General features: G+C 41.7%; 3 protein-coding genes across 4 annotated transcripts; 1 reads left to right on the forward strand and 2 right to left on the reverse strand.

Annotated features, from left to right (window-relative positions):
• On the reverse strand, positions 1 to 1025 carry LOC113138459 (immediate early response 3-interacting protein 1-like). Its single transcript, XM_026320913.2, has 3 exons — positions 865 to 1025; positions 343 to 444; positions 1 to 265 (listed from the first exon to the last, which is right to left on the reverse strand). The coding sequence occupies exons 1-3, from the start codon at positions 953 to 955 to the stop codon at positions 210 to 212; spliced, it is 249 nt and encodes an 82-aa protein (XP_026176698.1). The 5' UTR covers positions 956 to 1025; the 3' UTR covers positions 1 to 209.
• lrp13 (low-density lipoprotein receptor related-protein 13) lies at positions 209 to 22403 on the forward strand. The gene is made up of 21 exons (XM_033325353.1): positions 209 to 524; positions 11305 to 11451; positions 12067 to 12279; positions 12366 to 12566; positions 14605 to 14817; positions 14925 to 15154; positions 15369 to 15498; positions 16091 to 16281; positions 16512 to 16698; positions 17363 to 17575; positions 17685 to 17868; positions 17959 to 18160; positions 18329 to 18493; positions 18792 to 18992; positions 19509 to 20061; positions 20191 to 20310; positions 20536 to 20643; positions 20795 to 21028; positions 21103 to 21475; positions 22032 to 22140; positions 22220 to 22403. The coding sequence occupies exons 1-21, from the start codon at positions 482 to 484 to the stop codon at positions 22247 to 22249; spliced, it is 4047 nt and encodes a 1348-aa protein (XP_033181244.1). The 5' UTR covers positions 209 to 481; the 3' UTR covers positions 22250 to 22403.
• Positions 2421 to 10700, reverse strand: LOC113138457 (mothers against decapentaplegic homolog 2). Of its 2 annotated transcripts, none has more exons than XM_026320903.1 (11): positions 10549 to 10700; positions 9258 to 9669; positions 7723 to 7812; positions 7304 to 7497; positions 6471 to 6605; positions 6163 to 6225; positions 5431 to 5484; positions 5025 to 5237; positions 4724 to 4861; positions 4142 to 4286; positions 2421 to 3858 (listed from the first exon to the last, which is right to left on the reverse strand). In XM_026320903.1, exons 2-11 carry the CDS (start codon positions 9491 to 9493, stop codon positions 3735 to 3737), a joined length of 1392 nt encoding a protein of 463 aa, XP_026176688.1. In that variant the 5' UTR covers positions 9494 to 9669; positions 10549 to 10700; the 3' UTR covers positions 2421 to 3734. The 2 variants fall into 2 exon arrangements, with proteins under 2 accessions (XP_026176688.1, XP_026176687.1); XM_026320902.1 differs by having other exon boundaries at positions 6151 to 6225.
• Positions 22404 to 23144: the final 741 nt, after the last annotated feature.

Here is a 23144-nt window from a genome sequence, read left to right on the forward strand (position 1 = left end):
AAAACAAATGAAGTCCCATATTCAGAGTTTTATTGTGTCATTCAAAGTGAGAGGGCAGTTAACCTGCTAAATTACTGAACCTGCATTGCTGATAAACACGGGCCTTGACCACGTATCGATGCAGAACATGAAATAACATTCACACTGAGGATGTCAGGAGACTCCAGGCGTGTCAGGGACCACAGGTTTGGTCTGGGGGCTCCTGGGCTTCATCCAAACAGAAGCAGTAGCACAATGCAGACTGAGTTGACTGCTATCAGAGGCACTGTAGAGAAGGCAGACATGGTGTGATTATTGGTGAGTGACTGAAGTGTGTTTGTGTGTGCTGGAGTGCAGGCTGACCTCTCATGACTGTCCTCACGGAGCGGATCAGGTTCATCAGCTGCGCCCTGATGCCCGGTTCATCCCCGAACCCTCCGACATTTTGGTCCACTCCCCAGCCGACTGAGGATCAATAACATCGGCAGACAGACACAGGAGGATGGATGTTTATTCATTAGTGAAAGAAAAACATTTCGACATGAGTAAGTAAGGTTTTCTTTCGAAATATTTTAAAGTCTTCGCTGTATTTTTGCCATATACTGTTACATTGATGCTTTTTGTGATCTCTCAGGTTTTGCTAATAAAGTTATATTGTAGTAGTTTAAAAGAGGTAAACCCTGGGCCACATTTCTCTTGCTGGTACTATAAATGTATAAAGCGCTGATCTGCCCTGATTGATCCCACATGTCTTAAGTTATTACACTTGTTACAACGTTAGATGTTAAATTACGACGCATTAGCATTAACGTTAGCTAATCTAATGGCTAACACAACTTATAATGACATCAAGCGGTGAAAACCATTTTAACCGCAGCCACTTACTTTTGCTGAGAAATCTTTCTTCGTGTAACACAGCGACAGCGTTGACGCACAGGATTGCTGCTTGGATTAGAGAGTACAAAGTAAATGCCATGTTGTTTCTACGAGGAGCTAATCTTAAGGTAGCTCACAGTATTTACGTCTGACGTAGCCTACGGTGGCTGAGAAAGGACAAACCGCTTTGTGAAGTTTTGCACTTTGGTGACTTTTACAGGTCACATGCGCTTACTTTGGGTAATGCTTTATGTACTGTGGTGTAAAACAAATTCAGATCCCTGAATCACAAAGCACATCCATGTAAATACTGACATTTGATTATGGTGCAATATAATTGAACCCAAGTTGTATCTGTTACTAAAGCAGTTCTATGTTCACCTGTGCAATAAGAGTTTAGCAGTGTCACTTCAAATAGCACTAACTATCCATCCATCCATCCATCATCTATATCCTCTTATTCCTTAACCAGGGTCACAGGGATCTGCTGGAACCTATCCCAGCTCTCTTTGGGTGAAAGGCAGGGGTCCACCCTGGACAGGTCCCCAGTCCATCAGAGTCCACCACTCTTTAATTAAAATATCAGAGACCAATGTCCCTAATAGCTACAGTTAAACTGAGACACAGCAGACTCACAGAATCATGAGAATAAAAATCTTTATTAGTGTTTTATGAAGTCTGCATAATATGCCACACGCCTGAGAAGCTTATGGTCAAAAAAAAAAAAAAAAATTTAAAAAAAAAAAAAAAAAAAAAAAGAGAACTGCTCTATCAATACCGCCCTCTACTGGAAAAACAACGGCGACATCTACTGTGTTGACGCTTTGCAAAAAGATTACTGTTAAATACACACATACTGTACTACTGTTATGTATATGTACGTCTGGTCCACGTCAGTTTTTGTAATGTATTTTTTTCACATTCATATGTTGTAGGCCAAAGATAAAAACAATGTAACACTGAACCCTAACACATGGTTCAGTTCCCCAAATCCAAAGGTCACTAGGTGCACTTAAAGTACAATCACTAGTGCCATAAGGTAAACACATTTACATCAAAAAGGGAGGGAGGGAAACATGTTAAACTTGCAACAGCCACGTAATGACAATAATGGCAGAGTTTAAGATAGTAAGTCTGGTTGTACATACTGTATTTTATAGACAGAACAAATACAATACACACATTAACACAGAATGTCCCAATGTGCAGGCACATTCGCTCTTCTTTTATCCTCCATTCTGTAACATTTTAAAAGCCAATTATATGTGGTTGACCTTAACCTGCTTGGCAAAGCACCACAAGGCTGCAAGAGGTCATGTGTGTTTTACAACAAAACCAAAACAAACAAAATAATAAAAAACAACAAAAAAAAAAAAGTGAGATGAGTGAGTCAATAGCCATTACAAAATTTTACATGACTCTAGAAGCATAATAAGAAAGTAGACTTGGAATTTCAGGAAATTTTTTTCTGTACTTTAAATGCACCAGATTTCTTTGGAACAAACGGGACAGAAAGGCTATGCATCATGTCAGGCAGTGATTGTATCTTTTTTTTTTAAAAAAAAAAAAACAAGGTAAAGAGCTGATATTGGAAACTAATTCAAACTAAACCTTTTGGGTTAATGAAGGAATGATGCATACTCTCCATGTCACTTTAGAAACAGATGTGGTCTTGTAAATATTACTTTAATTAAAAGTGAACAACTGAAATTTTAAAGTATATTTATATATAAAATACAAGAGAATACAAAATGTAGCAAAACAACGGGGATATAAGATAAAAACAAAATGAATTCATTGATACCTTCAATTTCTCCTGGTAAGAGGTTTAATGCTTCACCCTGTAGAGCCCCAGGGCTCCCAGTGTGATGTCAATGAAGAAAACACAAAAAAAAAAAAACCAAAAAAACTACTGATAACAGCTAATATTCTCTGGTCCCTGCCCAGTGCACCCTGTAACACCTGGTCAATATTTCTTCAGCTTCCAAACCAGGCTGTTCAGTGCAGATGTAAATCAACTAAACCAAGAACAAGTCGAGTGCCATATAATGACAAAGAAATAAACTACAGCCCAACTGAGTTTGTAGTTTGTCTAGGGTTTCTGTTTTTTTTTTTTATTTATTATTTTTAACCTAACATTCCTATTCGTCCATTAAGAGGTATGTCTTATAACGACACACAAGTTACAAAAAGGGCCGTACTGGCAAAGTCTATTTAATCAAATTTCATAAACACATTGTGGTGTTTCCTTTGGAGGAGAACAGCCACCAAGGCCATCGTTTCTGCACCAAGCCACCCCCCCCCGCCCAGCTCCCCCTTTCGACAGAAGACGGGGGCCAAGTTTCCCAGAGAAAAGTAAACTTAGTTTAAGAACAATGGTTGGGGTGGGCTGGAACAAAAAAATCCTTTTAGCATTCAAGCTTGTGTTACTCATACAAGCAATCTTCAATACTGAGAATCTATTCACAGATATTTTTGGTATTTCCCATACTTCCTGGATTAAAAACCAATATACATTTCATTTGTACCACAAATAGATCTAATATTAAGGATTTGGGGAAAAGAAATTTATCAAGGTGCATGACATAGATGGGTAACAAAGTGCCAATTTTTTTTTTTTTTTTTTTTTTTACTGAAAAGTCCGAAAAGAGTGTGTGTATGTGTGCAAGTGCAACAGTGTAGGTGCGTTTGTTCTTCAGTGTGTGTGTTATTGTGTTTACAAGTTCAAAGAGGGATGTGGAACTGGGCCACAAATACTATGAAGTATGTTACAGAAAATTTATTCTGTGGGGTTTCTGTTTTTTCATTACAGGACTCAAAGGTTTAAAAGTGAATGATCTTTGCAATGGTTGTTTTTTTGGGGGTGTTTCTTTAGCTGCTTAGGACATACTGGAACAACGTGCAGATGGGGAACCCATCTGGGTCAGAACCTTGTCCAGCCACTGCAGGGGACCGTTCAAATGCAGCTCGATCCAGCACGGAGTGCTTGTGACAGTTTGCCGCCTGAGGAACAGACACATGTATTTTTTATTAATGACGTGCAGTTTTACTTTGAAGCACACATGATGTAAAACGATATATACTGTGTTTCATTATATGCAGTATTTATTGCTCCAGCATGTTGTGGTTTATATATATATATTTTTTTATAATATTTGGTATAGCTTTAGACAAAAAAAAAAAAGAAAAAAAAAGAAGAGTGTCTTAAGTCCAATTCGACAAATCAGAACACACCCCGCCCCCCAATAACTGCAGTTATTAGAGCAGAGTTTCTGTCAGTGTTTACCTGTACTCAGCTCCCCAGCCTTTGACAAAACTCATGCGGATGGTGCACATCCTAGTGAGCTGATAGACTGCTTCAAAGCCTTGGTTGACTGACTGAGCTAGAAGGGCTGCAAATTCCTGGTTGTTGAAGATTTTCAGATTACAACCTAAAAACCAAGAACATAAACAGGGCAGATTAAAAATTAAAAGAACACCTTATAGGAATTTGACACACCAAGATGATTTGTGCCCAGTTTTTGTAGTGTGTTCAGCATCGTTGGCTCTGGTGGTTTCAGTCGGGTCATATGAATATGATAAATAAGCAGCAGGACCAATAGGCAAGAATGTCAGCTAACAATGGCCAATCTGTTAGCTGTTTTTATTTCCTTTCTACCTTTGTCTTAAAGGAAAACTTTACAGTCCCTGTTCATATTAAAATACACTTTGGTTGTCTTCATTCATATGTAAGGTCTTCAAGATGAGCTTCATTTACACAGAAAAGACTCAGTGCATTCATGATAAGCAGCTATTCAGTCTGCAGTTGCTCCTTTGGTGAATACCTTACTGTCACCTAACTGCCTAACTTACATCTTCAGTGTCTTACCTGGAGGAATTTTACACACTGTTGCTGGATGCCAGCCATACCGCTGGTTGCAGTTTGGACTCTGGACAAAGATGGCGCTATCACTCAGGCACTCAGCAAATACTTCCCCTCCAATGTAGTAGAGTCTAACTCCTCTACCTGTAAACACAGAGACAGAAGCTCATCAGTTTTAATAAATATTAAAATGGACTTGAAGAAGTTGTGTTAACACATACGACTAGAGCAGTGACAAAATCTGAAAGCCAACAGAAATAGAGACTGACAGGTTGACTGCTGATGATGCATGACTTTAAAGCCATACCTATGTGCCTCCGGGTCATCTCCACAGTGGCATTCCTGTTGACATTTGACAACAGGCCCAGGCAGAAACGTTCGGAGTTGGATGGATCTGTGAATCCATCCACTGTCAATGAGGGCTGTGAGGCATGGAACGTCTCCCCCACACGCTGGTTCAGCTCATAGTAGGCTATAGAGCACCAGAAGGCTGGCTCCGAGTAGGTGACCGGCTGCAGATCTACATTACAGCATCATGTCAGTGTCTTTCTAATGAAACATTGTTCATACAGTACACTGATAAAAAGTTATGGGCACTGAAAATTTGACTGTATACGTCAATATGGAATTAGGTGGTGTATTTATATACAGTATGCTTGTGTGTTTTGTGTTGTTTTAGTCTAATGTTTCCAATGGGAGGCCCTGCATCTTACCCATGTTGTGATTAACAGGAGACAGAGTGCTGGGAGAGAGCTCTGCTGGAGAACCTGACAGAAAAAACAGGAAGTCATCAATTTGAAAGGGATCATAGGAGGCCATAGCAAGGGTAACAGGGGATCAGATCAAAGATTTATGATGGCTGTGTTGACTAATTTGCAAAGGAATGACATAATACTGTAATACTGATTCATTGGCATTAGAGTGACCAAGAAATGCTGCTTTTATAACAAAGGTCTCATTTCTACATCCCACATCTTGCTTGGTGGTGGTTTGTTGAGGTTATACAGTTTGAACTATAACTTACTTGACCACACAAAGAACAAAATGGATGATGTATAAAAAAAGTAAGTAGCTTGCTGTTGCTTGTGTGGTTATCATTAACAGTACACTGACCATGCAAATGTATTTCATAAAATAGAGACAAAGGATGTACAGCCCTAAATGTCTCAAGTCAATTTTGACAGAAGCTTTTAGAAAAGCTTGAAAGTCTGCCATGTGTTAGGGTATGGCAGATTGCATGTTAGTCTCGAGATACCAGCAGCTTTGGACTGGGTAATTCACAGAGCTGCAAACTCTGGGCACCTTTCTCAAACTATTTGGTATCCCTGACTAATTCACTTGGAAAAACATTAACACAATCCTTATTTAAACACAAAGTCAAAATGAGTACATGACAGATGGGCAAAACATAAGGAGGTGCTAGTCTAAGGTACCTGTGTCCATACTTTGATTCATCTGTTGATCGCTGGCCTCCCCATCCTCGCTGATGTATCCTGGTGGAGGTGTTTCTGATTAAATGATTTGAGGAGAATTATTATTGTTGTTATTATTCTCTTTAACAGAATGAGCATCAGAAAAAAAAAGAACAACTTTGCATATACAAACCCATGTATATGTATACCATGTAATACAGCAGAGAAACTGTAAATAACATCACTTTACTTTCTTCACTTTCAAATTTCAGTTAGTACATTCGGTCAGTACTTTATGTAACCCCGTAGTTCAGTCTCATTCAGTGCTCAGGTTAACTCACCTGGTATATAGTTGTTTGGAGGTTCAATTCCTGCTGGAAAGTTTGTATTCTCAGGTATGGAATGAGTGTAGTCATCCAGAGGTGGCAACTCTGGCAGGATTTCTGAGTGTCTTGGCACAAGAACAGGAGGCAGCACTACAGTGTTGGGTAAAAGGTGTCAGAAGTTAGTAGCTTAAGAGGCATATCCTTTCCCTAATGTACTGTCAGTTGTTTTAAATTAGTTTTAATTCAAAAATGGTGAAAATGTGTTTTAAACCATTTAATAATGATGAAAATGATGAAACGCTGCCTACCAGATGTTAAACTGTATTCTTACACTGATTACTGGCAGGGTGAAACAGAATTTAACATGGTCTATGCCTAAAGCTCTTAAAGGGACAGTTGCTGTTCTGGAAGATGCACTTCTTTTGTGCTGAGAGTTAAATTTAATACAATGATACAATGACTGATACAATTTTCTGTTAAATACTTTACAAGCATATAGCCAGCAGTCATTTAGCTTAACATAAAGCCTGGAATCAGGAAAATGCTATAGCCACCAACCAAACACAACGCAGTAATTTCCAGGGGTATTCACTGGTTACCTAGCAATCTAAATATGACCCCCCCCACACACACACACACCTCTAAAAACAAAACAAAACACAGCTTGTTTTTTTATATGGGTTAAATAGCCAGATATAATGTGTTCATGAGCAAGTATTTAAAGGAGCTGGTAGGTCTATTTTGTTACCTTTGGACAAGCTGTTTCCAGCCAATGCTAACAATCTGGGTGCTGTTGACAAATAATGAAAGAACAATGTAGTAGACACTGAAATACAAAGTCCTCTCACCTGGAGTCTCCACCCTCTGGTAGTGATAGGGGTTGATGCAGACCTCATCCTTCTTGAGATGGAAGGCATACTCACAGGACTCGATAGCGCGCAGCTCGTGGTGGCTGTGGAGGTCTGGCCATCGCCACAAGCGGCAGTAGATAACGTGGGGAAGCCCTTTCCTGTGGGACACCTGCAGGCGGCCATCCAGGGATCTGATTGGACAGCAAACAGGAGATGGTGGTGAGACATGTAGAAGATACACAGGGGAGGGGGGTGACACATAATACGGCCAGGTAGGGGAAGGGAAATGGAAATGGATCAGATTGATTGGTGACGAGAACAACAATTTCTCAGTGTCCGTGACTTCCAAGATTGTAATGACAGGTCTCCCACAGCAAAGTTGTATGCAACACCATACAATAGTTGAGGATAGTCACCTGGTTTGGTCAGGGTAGCTGTATAGGCCTGATGTATCCCACTGTTCTATCGTATTTGGTGTACTCAGTCCCCATATTTCAGAGCAATTGCTGTGCACAGAGAAAACAACAAAACAAAAACAAAAAACAAATGATAAACATGGGACATGGCTCATTCAGAAATATCAGTATGGATAATGTCAACATTAAAAGGCCTCTTTTATTAGAGTCTTATGGCAAAATAAAGACATCAAATTTTCAGCTGTGGAAATGAAGGATGGGAACTTCAAATAAGAGAAGCCTTTTTGACAGAATTAAGGGAAAAAAGAATATGAAGTCTGCTAACACACAGTGAGTGAGACTAAGAGCATTCTTCAACGGTGTGGCATTGTATCAAACACTGAAAATAACTCAAATTTTTTTCACTACAGCCGCTTATGTCAGAACTTATCTGAAGACATTCAAACAAACACTGAAGACACGCAATGACACAAAAGGGGACAAATGAAGCAACCTTGAAGGAGAAGAAGAAAAAAAAAAAGTTGTTCTCAAAACAAGAAAATGGCCAAAATATAAGAAATTAACACTTGGAATGGGGACAAATGAATAGTTGCTTCTGAATAACAGGGCAATTACAAATTCTACATGTTAAATGCTACAGACACACATCAACATGCACTAAATTAGATTACTTGAGTGGGATTTCACTACTATCCATAATTATTTTGTTTGTGAAAGGGTAGGGGACCAACTTTTTGTCCACTAGCCACAACAGCTTACAGATACTAAAAATCAGTAGATGTTTACAGTATCCAAATAGTGAATGCGTACCTGCCAAAGTGGATAACAGGAATGACGAGCTCCTCATTCATGATTAAACTGTACTAACATAAGAATGGCTGGTGGAAAAACCTAAATCTGGCTTTGTTTGGGTTTGCAACCCACCCACTTGAGTGCAGATATCCTCTATAAGCAATAACTTCATTCAGACCTAGCCTCTGTATCTCTACAAACATAACAGTGCAGCCTAGTACCGTTCTCAGGCGATAAGGACAAGCCTGCTATCTACAGACACACAAACATCTGACATGGTAGTTGGCGGCACATCAGTGAGGAATGAATCTGCTAAAACAGTGTTCCCACTGAACGTGAGTCTGGGCCACCAAGGCCAGCTGGCTTATAAAGAGAATATCTTCTCTCGCCCTTTTAATGTCTCTTTCTCCCAGTGAGCATAATACTGACAGCATGTGTAAACCTTTTACGTACAATTGTAAACTGTGATTTGATTACTTTCAGCTAATCTTAATGATGAATTTGTGTTGTACTATTCTGCATCGCTGTACAAATCATTTCATATTTTGAACTATTTCTTCCAATGTTTGGTAATTATTGCAAGAAATAATGATAACAGAAATAAAAAGAGAGGAGTACAAAATTATGACCAGCAACTAGCCCCTGATTTTATATGTTTCTATTAGGAACATGTCTCAACTAAGCACACTTGCAGCTTTTTCTCTCACCCTAGCGTGAAGAGTAATCAATGTTTGTCAGTATACCTGGGGATAGTGACACACTTGGTGTTGCAGTTCTGTGTGGTGATAGCTTTCTCCAGCTCATCCAGCTGGCCTGTCTTCTTTAACTTCTTCACTAAGCTCTTCACAGCCTTCTCGCACCATTTTTCCTCTTGACCGTTCTGCTCTCCACCGCCCGCACCGCCCGGGGTGCTGGTCGACTTCTTCCAGCCGAGGAGCCTCTTGACCACAGGAGGGGTAAACGGCAGGATGGAGGACATCTCAGCTGGAGAAGCCTGGGAGTCTCCAGAGGACTCAACTCAAGCTCTCTCTCACACAGACAGGGGGGACCTGGAGCTACACTTTGGGCCCTTGCTCTGATGGGGCCCCTGTAGTGACCAGTGAGTCACAGGGTGGAAGCCAGTGCTAGCTGGGTATACTCAAAAGAGACGGACACCTTGGGAGAAAGTCACACACAAAGTACATCATTACAATCAAAACTTGGTACAGAAAAACAGTCAAAAGGCCATGTACTGATGGGTGCAACACTGAATCCCGGACAAAACAGGGCTGTTGTGGCAGTAGCAAACACTGAGGTGTATCTAGTGTGAAGAGAAGGATCTGGGGAGCTGAAGCCGCAAAAATAACCACTTGATGCTAGCTGGTCTCAATCACAGCTCCACAGTAGCACGCAAACTTAACGCTGACTCCAAAGTTAACAGCCGCGGAGCCAGGCATGTGCAGCTTTTACCGAAGACATCACCAACACCGTGAACTCCATCACATCACTGTGGACAACAGGAGCCCTCTCTGTGCTAGCACCAATGAGAAGGCCGGCTGCTAGCTGCCTTATGGGGGGCCTGTTGGACTCGAACCACAACAATAAGTTTACTAGCGTTAGCCTGACAGCAAAACGAGCCCCGGCTGCAAACGAAAAGCCGAAATACAGGAGTTATCGTAACGCGGCAGATCGGAGGGAGCCAGCAGAGAAGTCCTCCCTGGCTAGGTCAGCTAGCGTTAGCCTGACGGAGCTAGCTGCCAGCTTGTTATCAAAATCCTTTTGTTGTGATCCACGAAGACCCTCAACGCGCCGCTTCGCTCCCTGACCCTGTGCCCACCAGCACGGCAGACCCTGGGGCAAACAGCCCAACAACACAACGTGTCAATTCATGCCTTCACATGTTACAGCGTTTACCACAGCGTAGCTATCGTGTGTTTGTGACTTTTAATAAAAGTCAGGCATCAAGACGAGTTAGCATCTTCGCCGAACTCTTCCAAACTGAGCCCTGGCTAACGAAGCCGCACATCTCACACCTTAAAGCACTTCACTACTCACCCCAGTGTTGAAGTCCAAAGCCCCGCTGTGTCCCTACAATATGTGCAGAGTCCTGTAAACAGCTGGCTGACATAAAGACGCCCGAGCTGTGCCACCCTGCAGCTAATGTGGACACGGTCTGTAGGCTCTGTCTCCTCAAGGTGCTGCTGAAGCTAGTTAGCCAGGCTTGGTAGAGAGAAACAAGAAACAACACAGACAAACGTGCTGGATTCGAACGCGCTCTAAATCCCGCCTATCCCAAAAGTGATTGGAGGATATTAGGAGGACATACTGTGCATATTGGCTGATGTTTATTTGACATTTATTTTTACTCAGCATTTTCACAGGACATGAACTCATTCTTTATAACAAAATACAACGACAGACAAAAAGTAAAAACAATATTATGATTAATCTTTTTTTATTTCACTGGGCCTAGTATGAGTTTTAGGAGGAGTGAGCTCCTCCCTTCAGTCATGTGATCAATTAGGTTGTATTGGTCTCACCTGTACCTTTATAAAATGCTACACTTGCAGCGTTTGTTCAGTTTTGTTTATTCAGTGGCGATGGGTGGATTTTTGTTTCTTTTTGTAGTGGTTTTGCAGTTGTCAGAGTCCTTGCAAGGTGAGCCAGGCTTGCACCCTCTATATAAATATGCTGATATCATGATTTTTTTTTTTATTGAAGTCTTTCTCACTTCAGGTGGGATGAGGACTATGTTACCAGCTGTTTTTTTTTCCGGTTGTAGTAAAAGCATCCTGTTCTTTTCTCTTTCAGCTACAAGCAGTTCTTTGAAGTGCGACCTGGGCTCTAACCTGTGTAGGGATGGCTCAGAATGTGTCCTTCACAGCCACATGTGTGATGGAAAGCCTGACTGCAGGGATGGTTCAGATGAAGAGGACTGTGGCTCTGGATGTAATGAAAGTATGAGACTATATCCTCACACGATCCATGCTCAAGTCAAATACTGCCTAGCCCTAGCTTTCTAAGGTTTGTTTCTGAGTCTGATATGCTTGCCAGATGGGATGGTTTGGTGAATAACTAATAGTTATGGGTATTACCGAAAAGTTTAAAAGCCAGATTAGACAAGACTGTTTATTTGACACAAACAAGGCCTATGAAACGCTTCCACTGCAAAGTCAAGGTAAAGTCAAGAACCACTGTCATCTGGTGGAATAATTTACTTTGCTTTTGTTTTGTTTTGTCACATGAAACAGGGCAAAATATACAGTTGGATGCACATAGGTGACTAAAGGTTATAATGATCATTTTGTCAAGACAGTTATTCAATTCATTACTGATTATACATTATTACCTTTATGAAGGGAGGATTAGTTACAGAAATGTATTAGAATTGGACTTAGTTAAGCTATGTACGAACAAATAGGCAGTTGTGTGTCTACCATCTTATGTAACCAAGACACTATTTAAAAGGTCTTGTGATCACCCTACCAGATACACCCACTACATGCAAGCAAATAATGACCTATAATAATCGTTTACTTGTCTCACAATGTCAAATGCCCTTTATTCAAAAAGATCAGTTCCAGTGTACCGAAGGGAAGGAGTGTATAGATGAGGCCCAGGTGTGTGATGGCATATCTCAGTGTCAGGACCGTTCTGATGAACATCAATGTATGAAGCAAACTGAGGGCTGTGAACACCACTGTGACAAGAGCCGCTGCTTGCCTTCAAATGTTGTCTGTGATGGTGTGAAAGACTGCTTAGATGGCACGGATGAGACCCACTGTGGTATGTTGAAACTGAGAATACAACAGAGAACATCTATGTTTCAGTCTTGGATAATGTGAAGTATTGAAACATAATGTCTTTGTCAGAGGACCAAGATGAAGAAGACATCAGTACACCCTTAAAACCTGATACCTCTGGGAGCTCATCTAACCCCATTAAGTGTCCTTTGGGCTCCAAACCCTGCAAAGACAATGCAGCATGTGTCGTCTATGACCATGTATGTGATGGAGAAGACGACTGCAGAGATGGCTCGGATGAGGAAGAGTGCTTATCTACATGTGAAACAGGTAATGTAGGGGTTGATTTGTGTAGCTTTGTGTTCCAGTACATGGGTTAGGGGTATGGCTTTACTGCCCTCTACAGGGAAGTATTATTCTAAATGTTTTAGCACCTCAGACTATGTACTACAGTGTTTACATAAGGAAATGTAAGTACTGACAAGAAGATGCATCGCTCTGATGGAACATTAGATTGTCACTACAAAGAAGTATGTAAGTATGTGCAAACATCACTCACCCACTACACAGGTACCTTCAGGACATGGATACAGGGCATTGAGGTATAGTAGGAGAAGCCTGGTGCCTGTTGCTATACACTGTGTGCACAATTATTAGGCGAGTTGCATTTTTGACGATTAGATTTATTTAACAGTGCTCTTGGTCAAACCAAAATGTTTATAAACTTCAAACCTGAATATTTAAAGAAGTGAATGTGAGGATTTGTCTTTTGTACAAGAATATCTGTGTGCACAATTATTATGCAACTCAAAGAAAAAAATTTTCCCATCTCACTTTCATTTTCATCTGTTAATGTGAGAATAATGAACAACTCAAACTTTACAAACAAGCATTTTTATCATTTTAAAAAATAAATCGGTGACCAATATAGCCACCCTTCTTTTCAATAACTCTCAAAAGTCTTCCATCCATTGAGTCTGTCAGTTTCTTGATTTCTTGACCATCAACTTTTTGTGCAGCAGCAACCACAGCCTCCCAGACAGCGTTCAGAGAGGTGTACTGTTTTCCTTCACTGTAAATCTCACGTTTAAGAAAGGCCCATAAGTTATCAATAGTGTTTAGGTCAGGTGAGGAAGGAGGTCTTGTCATTATTTTTTTCATCTTTAAGGCCTTTACTGGCTAGCAATACAGCAGAGAACTTCGATGCATGAGATGGAGCATTGTCCTGCATAAAAATCATGGTCTTCTTGAAAGATGCAGACTTTTTCCTGTACCACTGTTTGAAGAGAGTTTCTTCTAGAAACTGACAGTAGGTTTGGGAGTTCAGTTTGAGTCCATCTTCCACCCGAAAAGGTCCAACAAGCTCATCTTTAATAATTCCAGCCCATACCAGTACCCCACCTCCACCTTGCTGGCGTCTGAGTCGGAGTGGAGCTCTATGCCCATTGCTGATCCAGCTGCGGGCCCACCCATCTGGTCCATCAAATGTCATTCTCCTCTCATCAGTCCATAAAACGTTTGTAAAATCAGTCTTCAGATATTTCTTGGCCCAGTCTTGGCGTTTCAACTTATGTGCCTTGTTCAGTGGTGGTCGGGTTTCAGCTTTTCTTACCTTGGCCATGTCTCTGAGCACTGAACACCTTGTACTTTGGGATATTCCAGGCAGGTTACATTTCTGGAATAGGACAGCACTGGACAACAAAATGTTTGCTGGTTCTGTGGCCACATCCTAATATCTTGGCAATTTCAAGAGTGTTGCATCCTCCTGAAAGATTTTTAATAATTTGACTTTTTGGAGTCTGTTAAATCCCTTTTCTGGCCCGTTTTCCCTGAGGAAAACAAGCTGCCTAATAATTGTGCACACCTGATATAGGGTGTTGGTCTCCTAGGGCCACACCCTCCCTCAATACACAAATGCACATCACCTTGTATGCTGAAATCTAATAGGCAGTCAAGTTTATACAGCTTGGAGTTGGAAAATTTGCATTAAAATGACAATATGATCAAAATACTCACTTGCCTAATAATTGTGCACATAGTGTATTGTCCCTGAACAAAAGGCCTTGCTGAACAGCTCAGAGTGGGCTTTGTTAAATGTAGTCTGTTTCCCTCATGTGATTGACTGTTTTTGTGATATGTTATTGTGACTGGTTGTGGAATGGGCATGATGCTGTGTCCCCTCAAGGGGACAAAGTTTAAGTTTATAATGTGCAGTACTGAAATCAAGATTAATAGCCCATTGGTTTCATTATTTATGGATGACAGTGAAATCTACTAAAAAAAAAAAAAAAAAAAAAAAATGAACACACCAGTCTGAAGGTTGATTGTAACCTACCATCATCCTGATAATGCCATGTGTCCTCTGCAGACCAGTTCCAGTGTTCCCATGGAAAGAAGTGCATTGAGAAGAGCCAGGTGTGTGATGGAGTGCTTCAGTGTCAGGACCGGTCAGATGAACAGGGATGTGCTAAGCACATGGAGGGCTGTGCTCACCAGTGTGATGACAAGAGCTGCATTCCCAGCAGCTTTCTCTGTGATGGGGAGATGGACTGCAAGGATGGCAGTGATGAGGCAAACTGTGGTATGTCGTCAATGAATTAACTTGAATATCTACTCATTGGATGAAGTAGCTCTCCTTGTATAGCACACCTTTGAGGTTATCTTTGCTCTTCTCTGCCCTTTCTGAAGCTCATGAGAGCTGCAGTGCCACAGAGTTTACATGTGCCAGTGGGCAGTGTGTGTCGGCCACAGTGCGTTGTGATGGTCACCCAGACTGCTGGGACCGTTCGGATGAGGAGCGCTGCACCAAAGCACCAATCTGCACCACCAAACAGCGCTGCCCACAGAGCAAGGAGTGTCTGGTGCAGGAGTGGATCTGTGATGGAGAAGAGGACTGCAAAGATGGCACAGATGAGAAGGTGCAGCCTGAAGGCAATGCCACAACTTTGTTGGGCATAAATAGTATATATATATTTTAAAAACTTGTCAACTTTTGTATTAAGCACTAAGCTTTCAGGAATATGTATGGTTTTAAAATGTAAATCAAACTGAGGTAAATGTATTTCACCTGGCCTCCCTAATGTCTGAAACTGTAAGTACCAGTATAGATGACAATGAAATGTCATCCTACAGGACTGTCTTGTCGTTCCACTGAACTGCGGCGAATTCCAGTGGTTGTGTAAATCCAAGACCATGTGTATCCCTACAACCTGGAGGTGCGATGGCATGAAGGACTGTGATGACGGCAGTGACGAGACTGAATGTGAGTAGTTGCGCATTTTGAAAACGCTGTCAGAAATGAGCAGTGCTGTTTTATGCTAAATTATCCCTATCGTTGGTTCAGCTGTAGACGTAACTCATGCATTGCCCTCATTATTCCCATGGTTCCTGTCTGCTTCCTTACTGGACACACTATCAGGCAAAACTGAAGTGATTAACAAAAGGACAGTGTTCACATGCACTTTTAAATGAATAAAAATCAAGCTGTCTTTGCATTTACTGAAATGTAACTTCATTTTCACTGTAAAATATATAACCAGCTCCTGGCAAATCAAGGTACACAAGGATAACACATTTTCAAGGTGACCAAGAGCTGGATTTCTTTTTTTTTTTTTCCTGATTTTCAGAATACATGACTTAGTATTTTGAGTTTGTTCAGAATGCTTGGTCTTACAGCCAAATCATATATTCAGCCACTTGTGATAATAAAGGAAAGCCTCTTAGTGTAGTTTAACTTTCTGGTGCACCAAATCTGCAAGAGCTTTACTTTCTGTAAAAACTTTCATGTAAAACTGTAGCTGAATACTTATTACAGTTCTGTCCTAAACGTGTGTGTGTGTGTGTGCACACACCAGGTGGAGTGGTGACATGCCTCCCTCACCAGTTCCAGTGCAGCAGCCAGGAGTGCTTGGATCCTGCTCTGGTGTGTAATGGCATCAACAACTGTACGGATGGCTCGGACGAGGGAGGCCATTGCCAGACTACCTGCACAGAAGCAGATAGGAGCCGCTGCTCCCAGGGCTGCTACAGCACACCACGGGGAACGGTGAGAATCCCGTGTATAGACTGCTGTGTGCCTCATCTCGCCTAATTGTCAGCCTGCCCTGAAAATTAGTGGCTTAAAAAGGGGGAAAAAAATGCTAAAATGCAGCATGGGGTGAAGTTTCTAAAAGACCATCTTTTGATAAAATTGTGGCCTTGAGAATAGGATAGATTTAATGACAGCCATTATAAGTTTGAAATTGTCACTCCTAATACTTGATTCTTGCCCTGTAGCATTGTTACTGTGCTGCAGGCTTCAGGCTCATGGAGGATGGGCTGACCTGTGCTGATATTGATGAGTGTGAAAGCCAGAGCCCTAGTGTATGCAGCCAGCTGTGCATCAACACTCCTGGCTCCTACCAATGTGACTGTCAACAAGGCTTCATAATGGAGGCAGGTGGACAACGTTGCAAGATCACAGGTAAAGTCCTTTTAGTAGGACACAGAACAGGGTTTGGAGGGGAAGTGTTATAGAAACAAACTCAAGAACAGATATTGCAACATAATGACATTTTGGCAGGTACATTTTCATAGAGATCACTCCATTGCCATGAGCTGGATGAGAAGACTGATGGCATTCATGCCTGACATATGCAGCTAAAAACAGAAAACAGTGTAAGATTGGAAACAGGTGAAAACAGCTAGTCTGGCTATACTTAAAGATGAGAAATTTCTCTGAAGTTAACCATAACCCAACTGTCATCTGACCAAAAAGCCAATTAAGCATTTTGCCAAACTAGCCGAACAGCTCTTATACAGTATATTGAAGTTTGTCTGTACAGCAGCACTACCAAAAAGGTCACTACTAATGCTTAACTGAACAAATTCAATGGTCTAAATCAGAGGTCTCATAATTCAGTCCTCGAGGGCTACTGTCTGGCTTGTTTTTCAACTAGCCCTGCGCTTGCAGCTTCTGATTGGCTAAACACCTGAGCCAGGTAATCAGCAGTGGGCAGGGCAGGGCTCGTTGGGGGGAAAACAAGCAGGACAGTCGCCCTCAAGGACTAGAGTTGGAGACCTCTGGTCTGAATTGACTTGACTAACATTTTGCTGCAGTGGTTCAATAAATACATTTTATCACTCAGGTGAACCCTTCCTGTTGACATCAATCCAAACAGACCTGTTTTTGTTTGGCCTGCGCAGTGGCAGCCTAGATGTGCTGTCCTCCTCTGCCAAGAAGGCCATCCTCTCTCTGGACTATGACTGGAAACAACAGAGGGTCTTCTGGGTCAGTCTGGACACTGACAGTATCAGGTGGTCTTCACTGGACCAGAAGACCACAGGAACTCTTATTAAAGGTTTGTATAAAACAAATGTGGTTGGAGTCAGAGGAATAGGTATTCAATGTCAGACATAAGGATGTCATTTCAGCACAGACGACACATTTTTTTTTTTTTTTCCCCACAGAGGTCCGGGCTGATTCTGTAGCTGTGGATTGGCTTGGGAGGAATCTGTACTGGATTGATGGCGTGAACAGCCAGATAGCTGCTATCAGAATGGCCACAATGACTGTGAAGTCACTGGATCACAGCGTCATCCTTGACGAAGACCTGGATCAGCCACGTTCTCTGGCTCTGCTACCACAAAAAGGGTTGGTATGAATTTATTTCACTGACCATTTGACCGTTCTACAATTAAAAACCTAGAGATCAACATTCAGAATACTTAATGTCTCTACTAGGCTGATGTTCTGGACAGAGATTGGTAATGTAGTGAAGATTGAGCGTGCTGGTATGGATGGGTCAGAGAGGACAGTGGTGGTGAACTCCAGCTTGGGCTGGCCGGGTGGTGTAGCTGTGGACACCATCTCTGACAGGGTCTACTGGACAGATGAACGGCTGAAGGCCATTGGATCTGCAACACTGGATGGAGATGACATTCGTGTAAACCATTTTGGGAGGGAGTGTTGTCAAGCAATCTGTTTAAGCTTCAAAGCAATGTTCAATGTTTAGATGCATCTAGCTCAAATTCTGGTGTAGAATTCTCTCAAAACTTTCAATTACCACTAACAAATAGCAAGTCATATGTCTAAATAATAAATGTAATTTCAGATTTTACAGATGAAAGAGACCACCAATCCATTCTCTCTGGCAGTGTTTAATGATATTCTCTACTGGTCTGATGCCAAGAGGCGAGTGGTGCAGGCTGCTCATAAAATCTCTGGCAAAAACCGTCAAGTTCTCCTAAAAAGACCCAGACAGCCTTTTGGTGTGAAGGTGAGTAAAATGATCAGAACTGAGAATATCAAGGGACCAGTTGAAATTGGGCTGCTTTTGTATAACACGCACTGGCAAAATGTGGACTGTGTGATATACAGTGGGTTTCTAAATTGCCTATACATACTTATTTGATTTTTCACTCATCGTGTCACTACCATTTTGGTTCAGTTTCAGGAAATTAAATAATTGTGGCTTCTTTCCCAAAGGTTTTGTACATTAAACAATTATCTAGTGCTTTCTACACTTTGATTTGGTGTAAAGCACAATATATCACTTTATCCTGCCTGGTTTGCAGATTATTCACCCTTTGCTCCAAATGGGCATTGAGAGCCCCTGTGAGAAGATACACTGTTCCCACATGTGTGTTCTGGCCCCAGGACCCAAGGGTGTGTGCAGGTGTCCTTCTGGTCTCTTACTGGCAGAGGATGGTGTGACCTGCTCCAGTCTGGTCAAATCAGCTTTCCTCCTGATGCTGTCTCCTTCTACTGTCACACAGGTTTTAATTTTATTGCATAGTTACACCATGTCTAAATTACTTTAACCAAATTGTGAAATCTATTCTAAAGAAAGTTTAGGGGAAATGTGATTTTAACTTCTTTTTTTCTTCCCCCTGAGTAAGATGAGAAACATCTTCATTGATACCACTCAAATCTGTGAGCTATAGCTCAGACTCCAACTGGAAACTAGGGGAAGTAGCAGTGTTCAACATCTAAAGCCATCTAAAATTCACTGTGTATTAATGTGTACAAAAGCCAAACTGTAAAAACAGGTTCCCTGGTTTATGGACAAACTACGTTCTGGTGAAAAGCGGTTATTACTGGTACTGGCCAAGAAATTTTGATAATGCTGGTTCACGCTTAAAATTTACTGTACAGACTAGTGGTATCAGTCTTCTCATCTAAGCACATTTTCAAAATGTCAAACTATTTCTTCAACCTAAGATGCAGTAATGTGAGAAGCCCAAGTACCACAAGGTGCTAACTTACTGGATCATCTCCAATGATCTCTACAGATATACTTGCAGTCCCAACACACAGCAGCAGTGCTGAAGGGCTGGCCTGAACACCTGGCCCTGCAGGTACCCAGCATCAATGAAGCTTCTCTCATGGACTACAGCCTACGTGACCGCACCCTGTTCCTGACAGATGACGGTACAACTTCACTCAGCTCCTTTAAACTTAAGGACTCAGACTTGAACTTCCAAGGCCAGCTTCTAAAACTGCTGGGTGACACCATCACTGCCATGGCCCTAGACTGGGTAACCCTTAATATATACTGGAGCAGCAACAAACAGCCCCGCCTGCAGGTCACCTCAATCACAGGCACGCACACTGCTGTTCTCATAAAAGAAGGGATTGGAAGACTAGAGTCCATCGCTCTTCATCCTCCCAGTGGGAGAGTTTGTTTCGCTAACCTGGGCCGACATGGTAAAAGTACTCTGCACACTACTGTTGAGTGTGCCAACATGGATGGTACTGAGCGAAATGTGGTGAAAGAGGACACTGTCCGGCCTACATCTCTGGTGTTCTCCAACAATGGGGAGACAATTTACTGGGCTGACACTGGTAAGAACTTTGATAAATTGTGTGTAGAGTTATGGAAAGTTTCTAATTGTCTTTTTGTGCACTGAAAGTCAAAATGGTGCAATATACATCTATAAATTGGGGTTTACAGAAGCAGTAATTCTTTCCCAGGATTAGGGACCATCTGCTCTGTCCTGCTTGCTGGATCTGGATACAGGGAGCTAAAGGCTGGTGATGGCCTGGCTGCTATGGCTTTGAGTGATGATATGCTGCTCTGGATGACAGTCAGTGGTAATGGCTCATATAGTATGTCCTTAAAATGAAATAAGACCAAATACTAACTAGGAGGTTGTGCTGTTCATAAACCTGTCTTACCATAATTGTTACACAATTGATAATTCAAGATGGTGACTTCATGGGGAAAAAATGCTTTTCACTAAAGGGCTGCCATTATTTATTTATTTTTTTCCTCCCCTGAAATGGAGCTGAGTTTTGTTTTTGGACTTTTTCCTTCAGACAAGACCAGGCTCTGGTATAGAGATGAGCAGCATCAAAACAAGCTGTGGTTTGAGGTTGGCACACAAGTGGTCAGCTTGAAGGCATTCAGCAAGTCCAGTCAGGCTGGTACGTAGGAGCCACACAACAGGCCCCCTGAGTAACACATGGACAAGTTTTTATTTGAGACAGCCTAAATCACTGTATATGGTTTCAAAGTCATTGGATGCTAAAAGAAAATCAAACTCCAGCTGGCTGACAATTCATTTTGTTTCAACAGGTTCTAACCAGTGCGCAGAAAACAATGGCAACTGCCAACACTTGTGCCTTCCCACCCCAAGAGGTAGGACATGTAACTGTGGCCATGACCACATCCTTGTAAACGCCACCCACTGCAGCCCAGAGCAGCGCTGCCCATTTGGCAGCAGGCTGTGCCTGGATCAACTCTCATGCCAGCTTGTTGAGAAATTCTGTAATGGACATGTAGACTGCTCTGACCACTCAGATGAGAACTGTGAGTCATATACCTGCTGAAAAATATAATATATTAGCAAATGTATGTTTTGGCTAAGATGCTCTCTTTCCTAGGTGTCAATCTGAAGCAGGTATCAGGAGTGGAGGTCCCTGATCCCACACAGCCTCATAGTTCTTCTCCTCCTCTCCCCTTCCCTTTGTCATCTCTGTCTGAAACCACTACTATCAACACCACCCTGAATGTCAGCAGTCAGCTCATGAACCTGGATGCCCAGAAATGCAGCCAGACACGTTGCAGTGGCAATGGACACTGTGTGGAGATCAGTGGGAACACTGCATGTGTCTGTTCACTGGGATACAGAGGTGATTCCTGTCAGGACCACCTACTGAAGACTATGCAGGGTCCTATCATCTATGGTGCCACGGGGCTCTGTGTAGGAGTGGTGGTCATTGCTGTGATAGCAGTGCTGGTCAAGAGGAAGAAGAGGTTTTTATTATTACAATGTCTTGGCACAAACATAAGAAACGTGGGCACAGCCATGCTTGGAGATAATTGCTAACAGATTTCATGCAGTTTTAAAATGCTAATGCCACATTCACATCTCAGATGTAGTAGGGATAATGATGGGGGGGGGCACAACCTAAGAGCATTCAGGTCATATGTTTATTTAAACTGGATCTGAAACTCAAAACACCATCTTGACAATATCACACTATGACTATCACACTATATGTGTATATACTGTATAATTTATACACACCCATATTAGTAGTCATCAAGTTATGACTTATTTAAAAAATTAGAAGCTGATAATTACAATTCACCATTAGGTACAATAGCTGAAATGTCAGCCTGAACTAAAGTGATGGACAGACATTTCACCCAAGGTGCTACACTGGCTGAACACTCAGATGAAGAGGTGGCATCGAACCTTTTTCTAAACTCTCTAAGACAGACTGCAAATGGCCTAAAGTTTAGAGATTGAGCTCAACAGCTGTAAAGCACTAACACAAGACTTCATTTCTGTGTTCACTTCCTGCAGGAGTGCAGGCCCAGCAGCAGTAAAGGAAATGAGTATGAGCGACCTGGAGAAAAAAACTGAGACCACACCCAGTACACAAACTGTGCCACAAGACACTGACAAATCTGAGGTGAAACCTCTTAACTAGCAAATCCTTAACTTGTCTGCTGTGGTCATGGGATGATGGTCTGACTTTTTTCTCTTTACAGGAAGTGGTAGCAGTATCTTCTGTGGACTGAGGCAGATTGAATTTATGGGCAAGCGACATGTTAAATAAAGTTTGTAATTTCAACCGTTTCCTGTTATCTCAGCATTGTTTACTGTAATTAGACCACCAGTGTAGATTTTCTGACTTGGGCATGACTTATGGACCTGGTCTGAGCATTGTTCACTCGGATCAAGAGGATTTTCTTACACTGGTAGATATGGAGTGCCAGGAGAAAAGATCAGGGTTTGGTAACTGCCAGGTGGACTCAGGGCTGTCATTTGTCAGCACTGAGAATGATGATCTGACATTTGAAAAATCAGAGAGGTGAGACCTGAAGTACAGAAAATACCATACTCTATTCTTAATCCAAAAAAAGCACTTAATGTTTTCTTTGACAGTTTCCATATGTGTCATAAGACTTGGGTTACAACTGTTTTCATTATCAATCATTAGGGTTTTTTGGAAATGCACACTCCAGTTACTGCACAAGATGTGTTCAAATGTTTTGGCAAATCCTCACATTTGAGAATGGCAGCTCTAGATAACAGGCTGTCCAACACTTTAGTTCAGATTGAAATATCTGAAGTGGCTCAATTGTGGTGGATTTTTGCACAGACAAATACTTTTTGTCTACCACATGGCTTATGTGGGGTGAATTTCTGCAAATAATGTAACTAATTTAAAAAAGAAAACCTCGCTCACCTGAATGGAACTTGATTTAAGATGGGCCTCAGTCAGAAAGATGAGGAAGAGCCCAACACTCACTTTAGCAGAGCTTTATGCGTCTGGAGAGATGGAGAATCTGAAGCCAACCTGCATTGGCTATTGAATGGATTGCCATGATATCAATATTGTCACTGTGAGCATGCTAGTATAGTGAGAGCAGCATTAATACTATAATGCTCATATGCTGTGGCTTTGGTTGA

This window comes from Mastacembelus armatus, chromosome 9 (assembly GCF_900324485.2).
Source record: "Mastacembelus armatus chromosome 9, fMasArm1.2, whole genome shotgun sequence".
Classification (NCBI taxonomy): Eukaryota; Metazoa; Chordata; class Actinopteri; order Synbranchiformes; family Mastacembelidae; genus Mastacembelus; species Mastacembelus armatus.

Coding starts and splice junctions, on each gene's coding strand:
- LOC113138459 (XM_026320913.2), bottom strand. CDS start 955: ATGGCATTTACTTTGTACTCTCTAATCCAAGCAGCAATCCTGTGCGTC. Junction 445..864: donor AGAAAGATTTCTCAGCAAAA/GTAAGTGGCTGC, acceptor ATTGATCCTCAG/TCGGCTGGGGAGTGGACCAA. Junction 266..342: donor CGTGAGGACAGTCATGAGAG/GTCAGCCTGCAC, acceptor CCTTCTCTACAG/TGCCTCTGATAGCAGTCAAC.
- LOC113138457 (XM_026320902.1), bottom strand. CDS start 9,493: ATGTCCTCCATCCTGCCGTTTACCCCTCCTGTGGTCAAGAGGCTCCTC. Junction 7,498..7,722: donor AGCTACCCTGACCAAACCAG/GTGACTATCCTC, acceptor CTGTCCAATCAG/ATCCCTGGATGGCCGCCTGC. Junction 3,859..4,141: donor GGCTGGGGAGCTGAGTACAG/GTAAACACTGAC, acceptor TCTGTTCCTCAG/GCGGCAAACTGTCACAAGCA.
- lrp13 (XM_033325353.1), top strand. CDS start 482: ATGGATGTTTATTCATTAGTGAAAGAAAAACATTTCGACATGA. Junction 16,282..16,511: donor ACAGCACACCACGGGGAACG/GTGAGAATCCCG, acceptor CTTGCCCTGTAG/CATTGTTACTGTGCTGCAGG. Junction 20,311..20,535: donor GCTCTGGATGACAGTCAGTG/GTAATGGCTCAT, acceptor TTTTTCCTTCAG/ACAAGACCAGGCTCTGGTAT.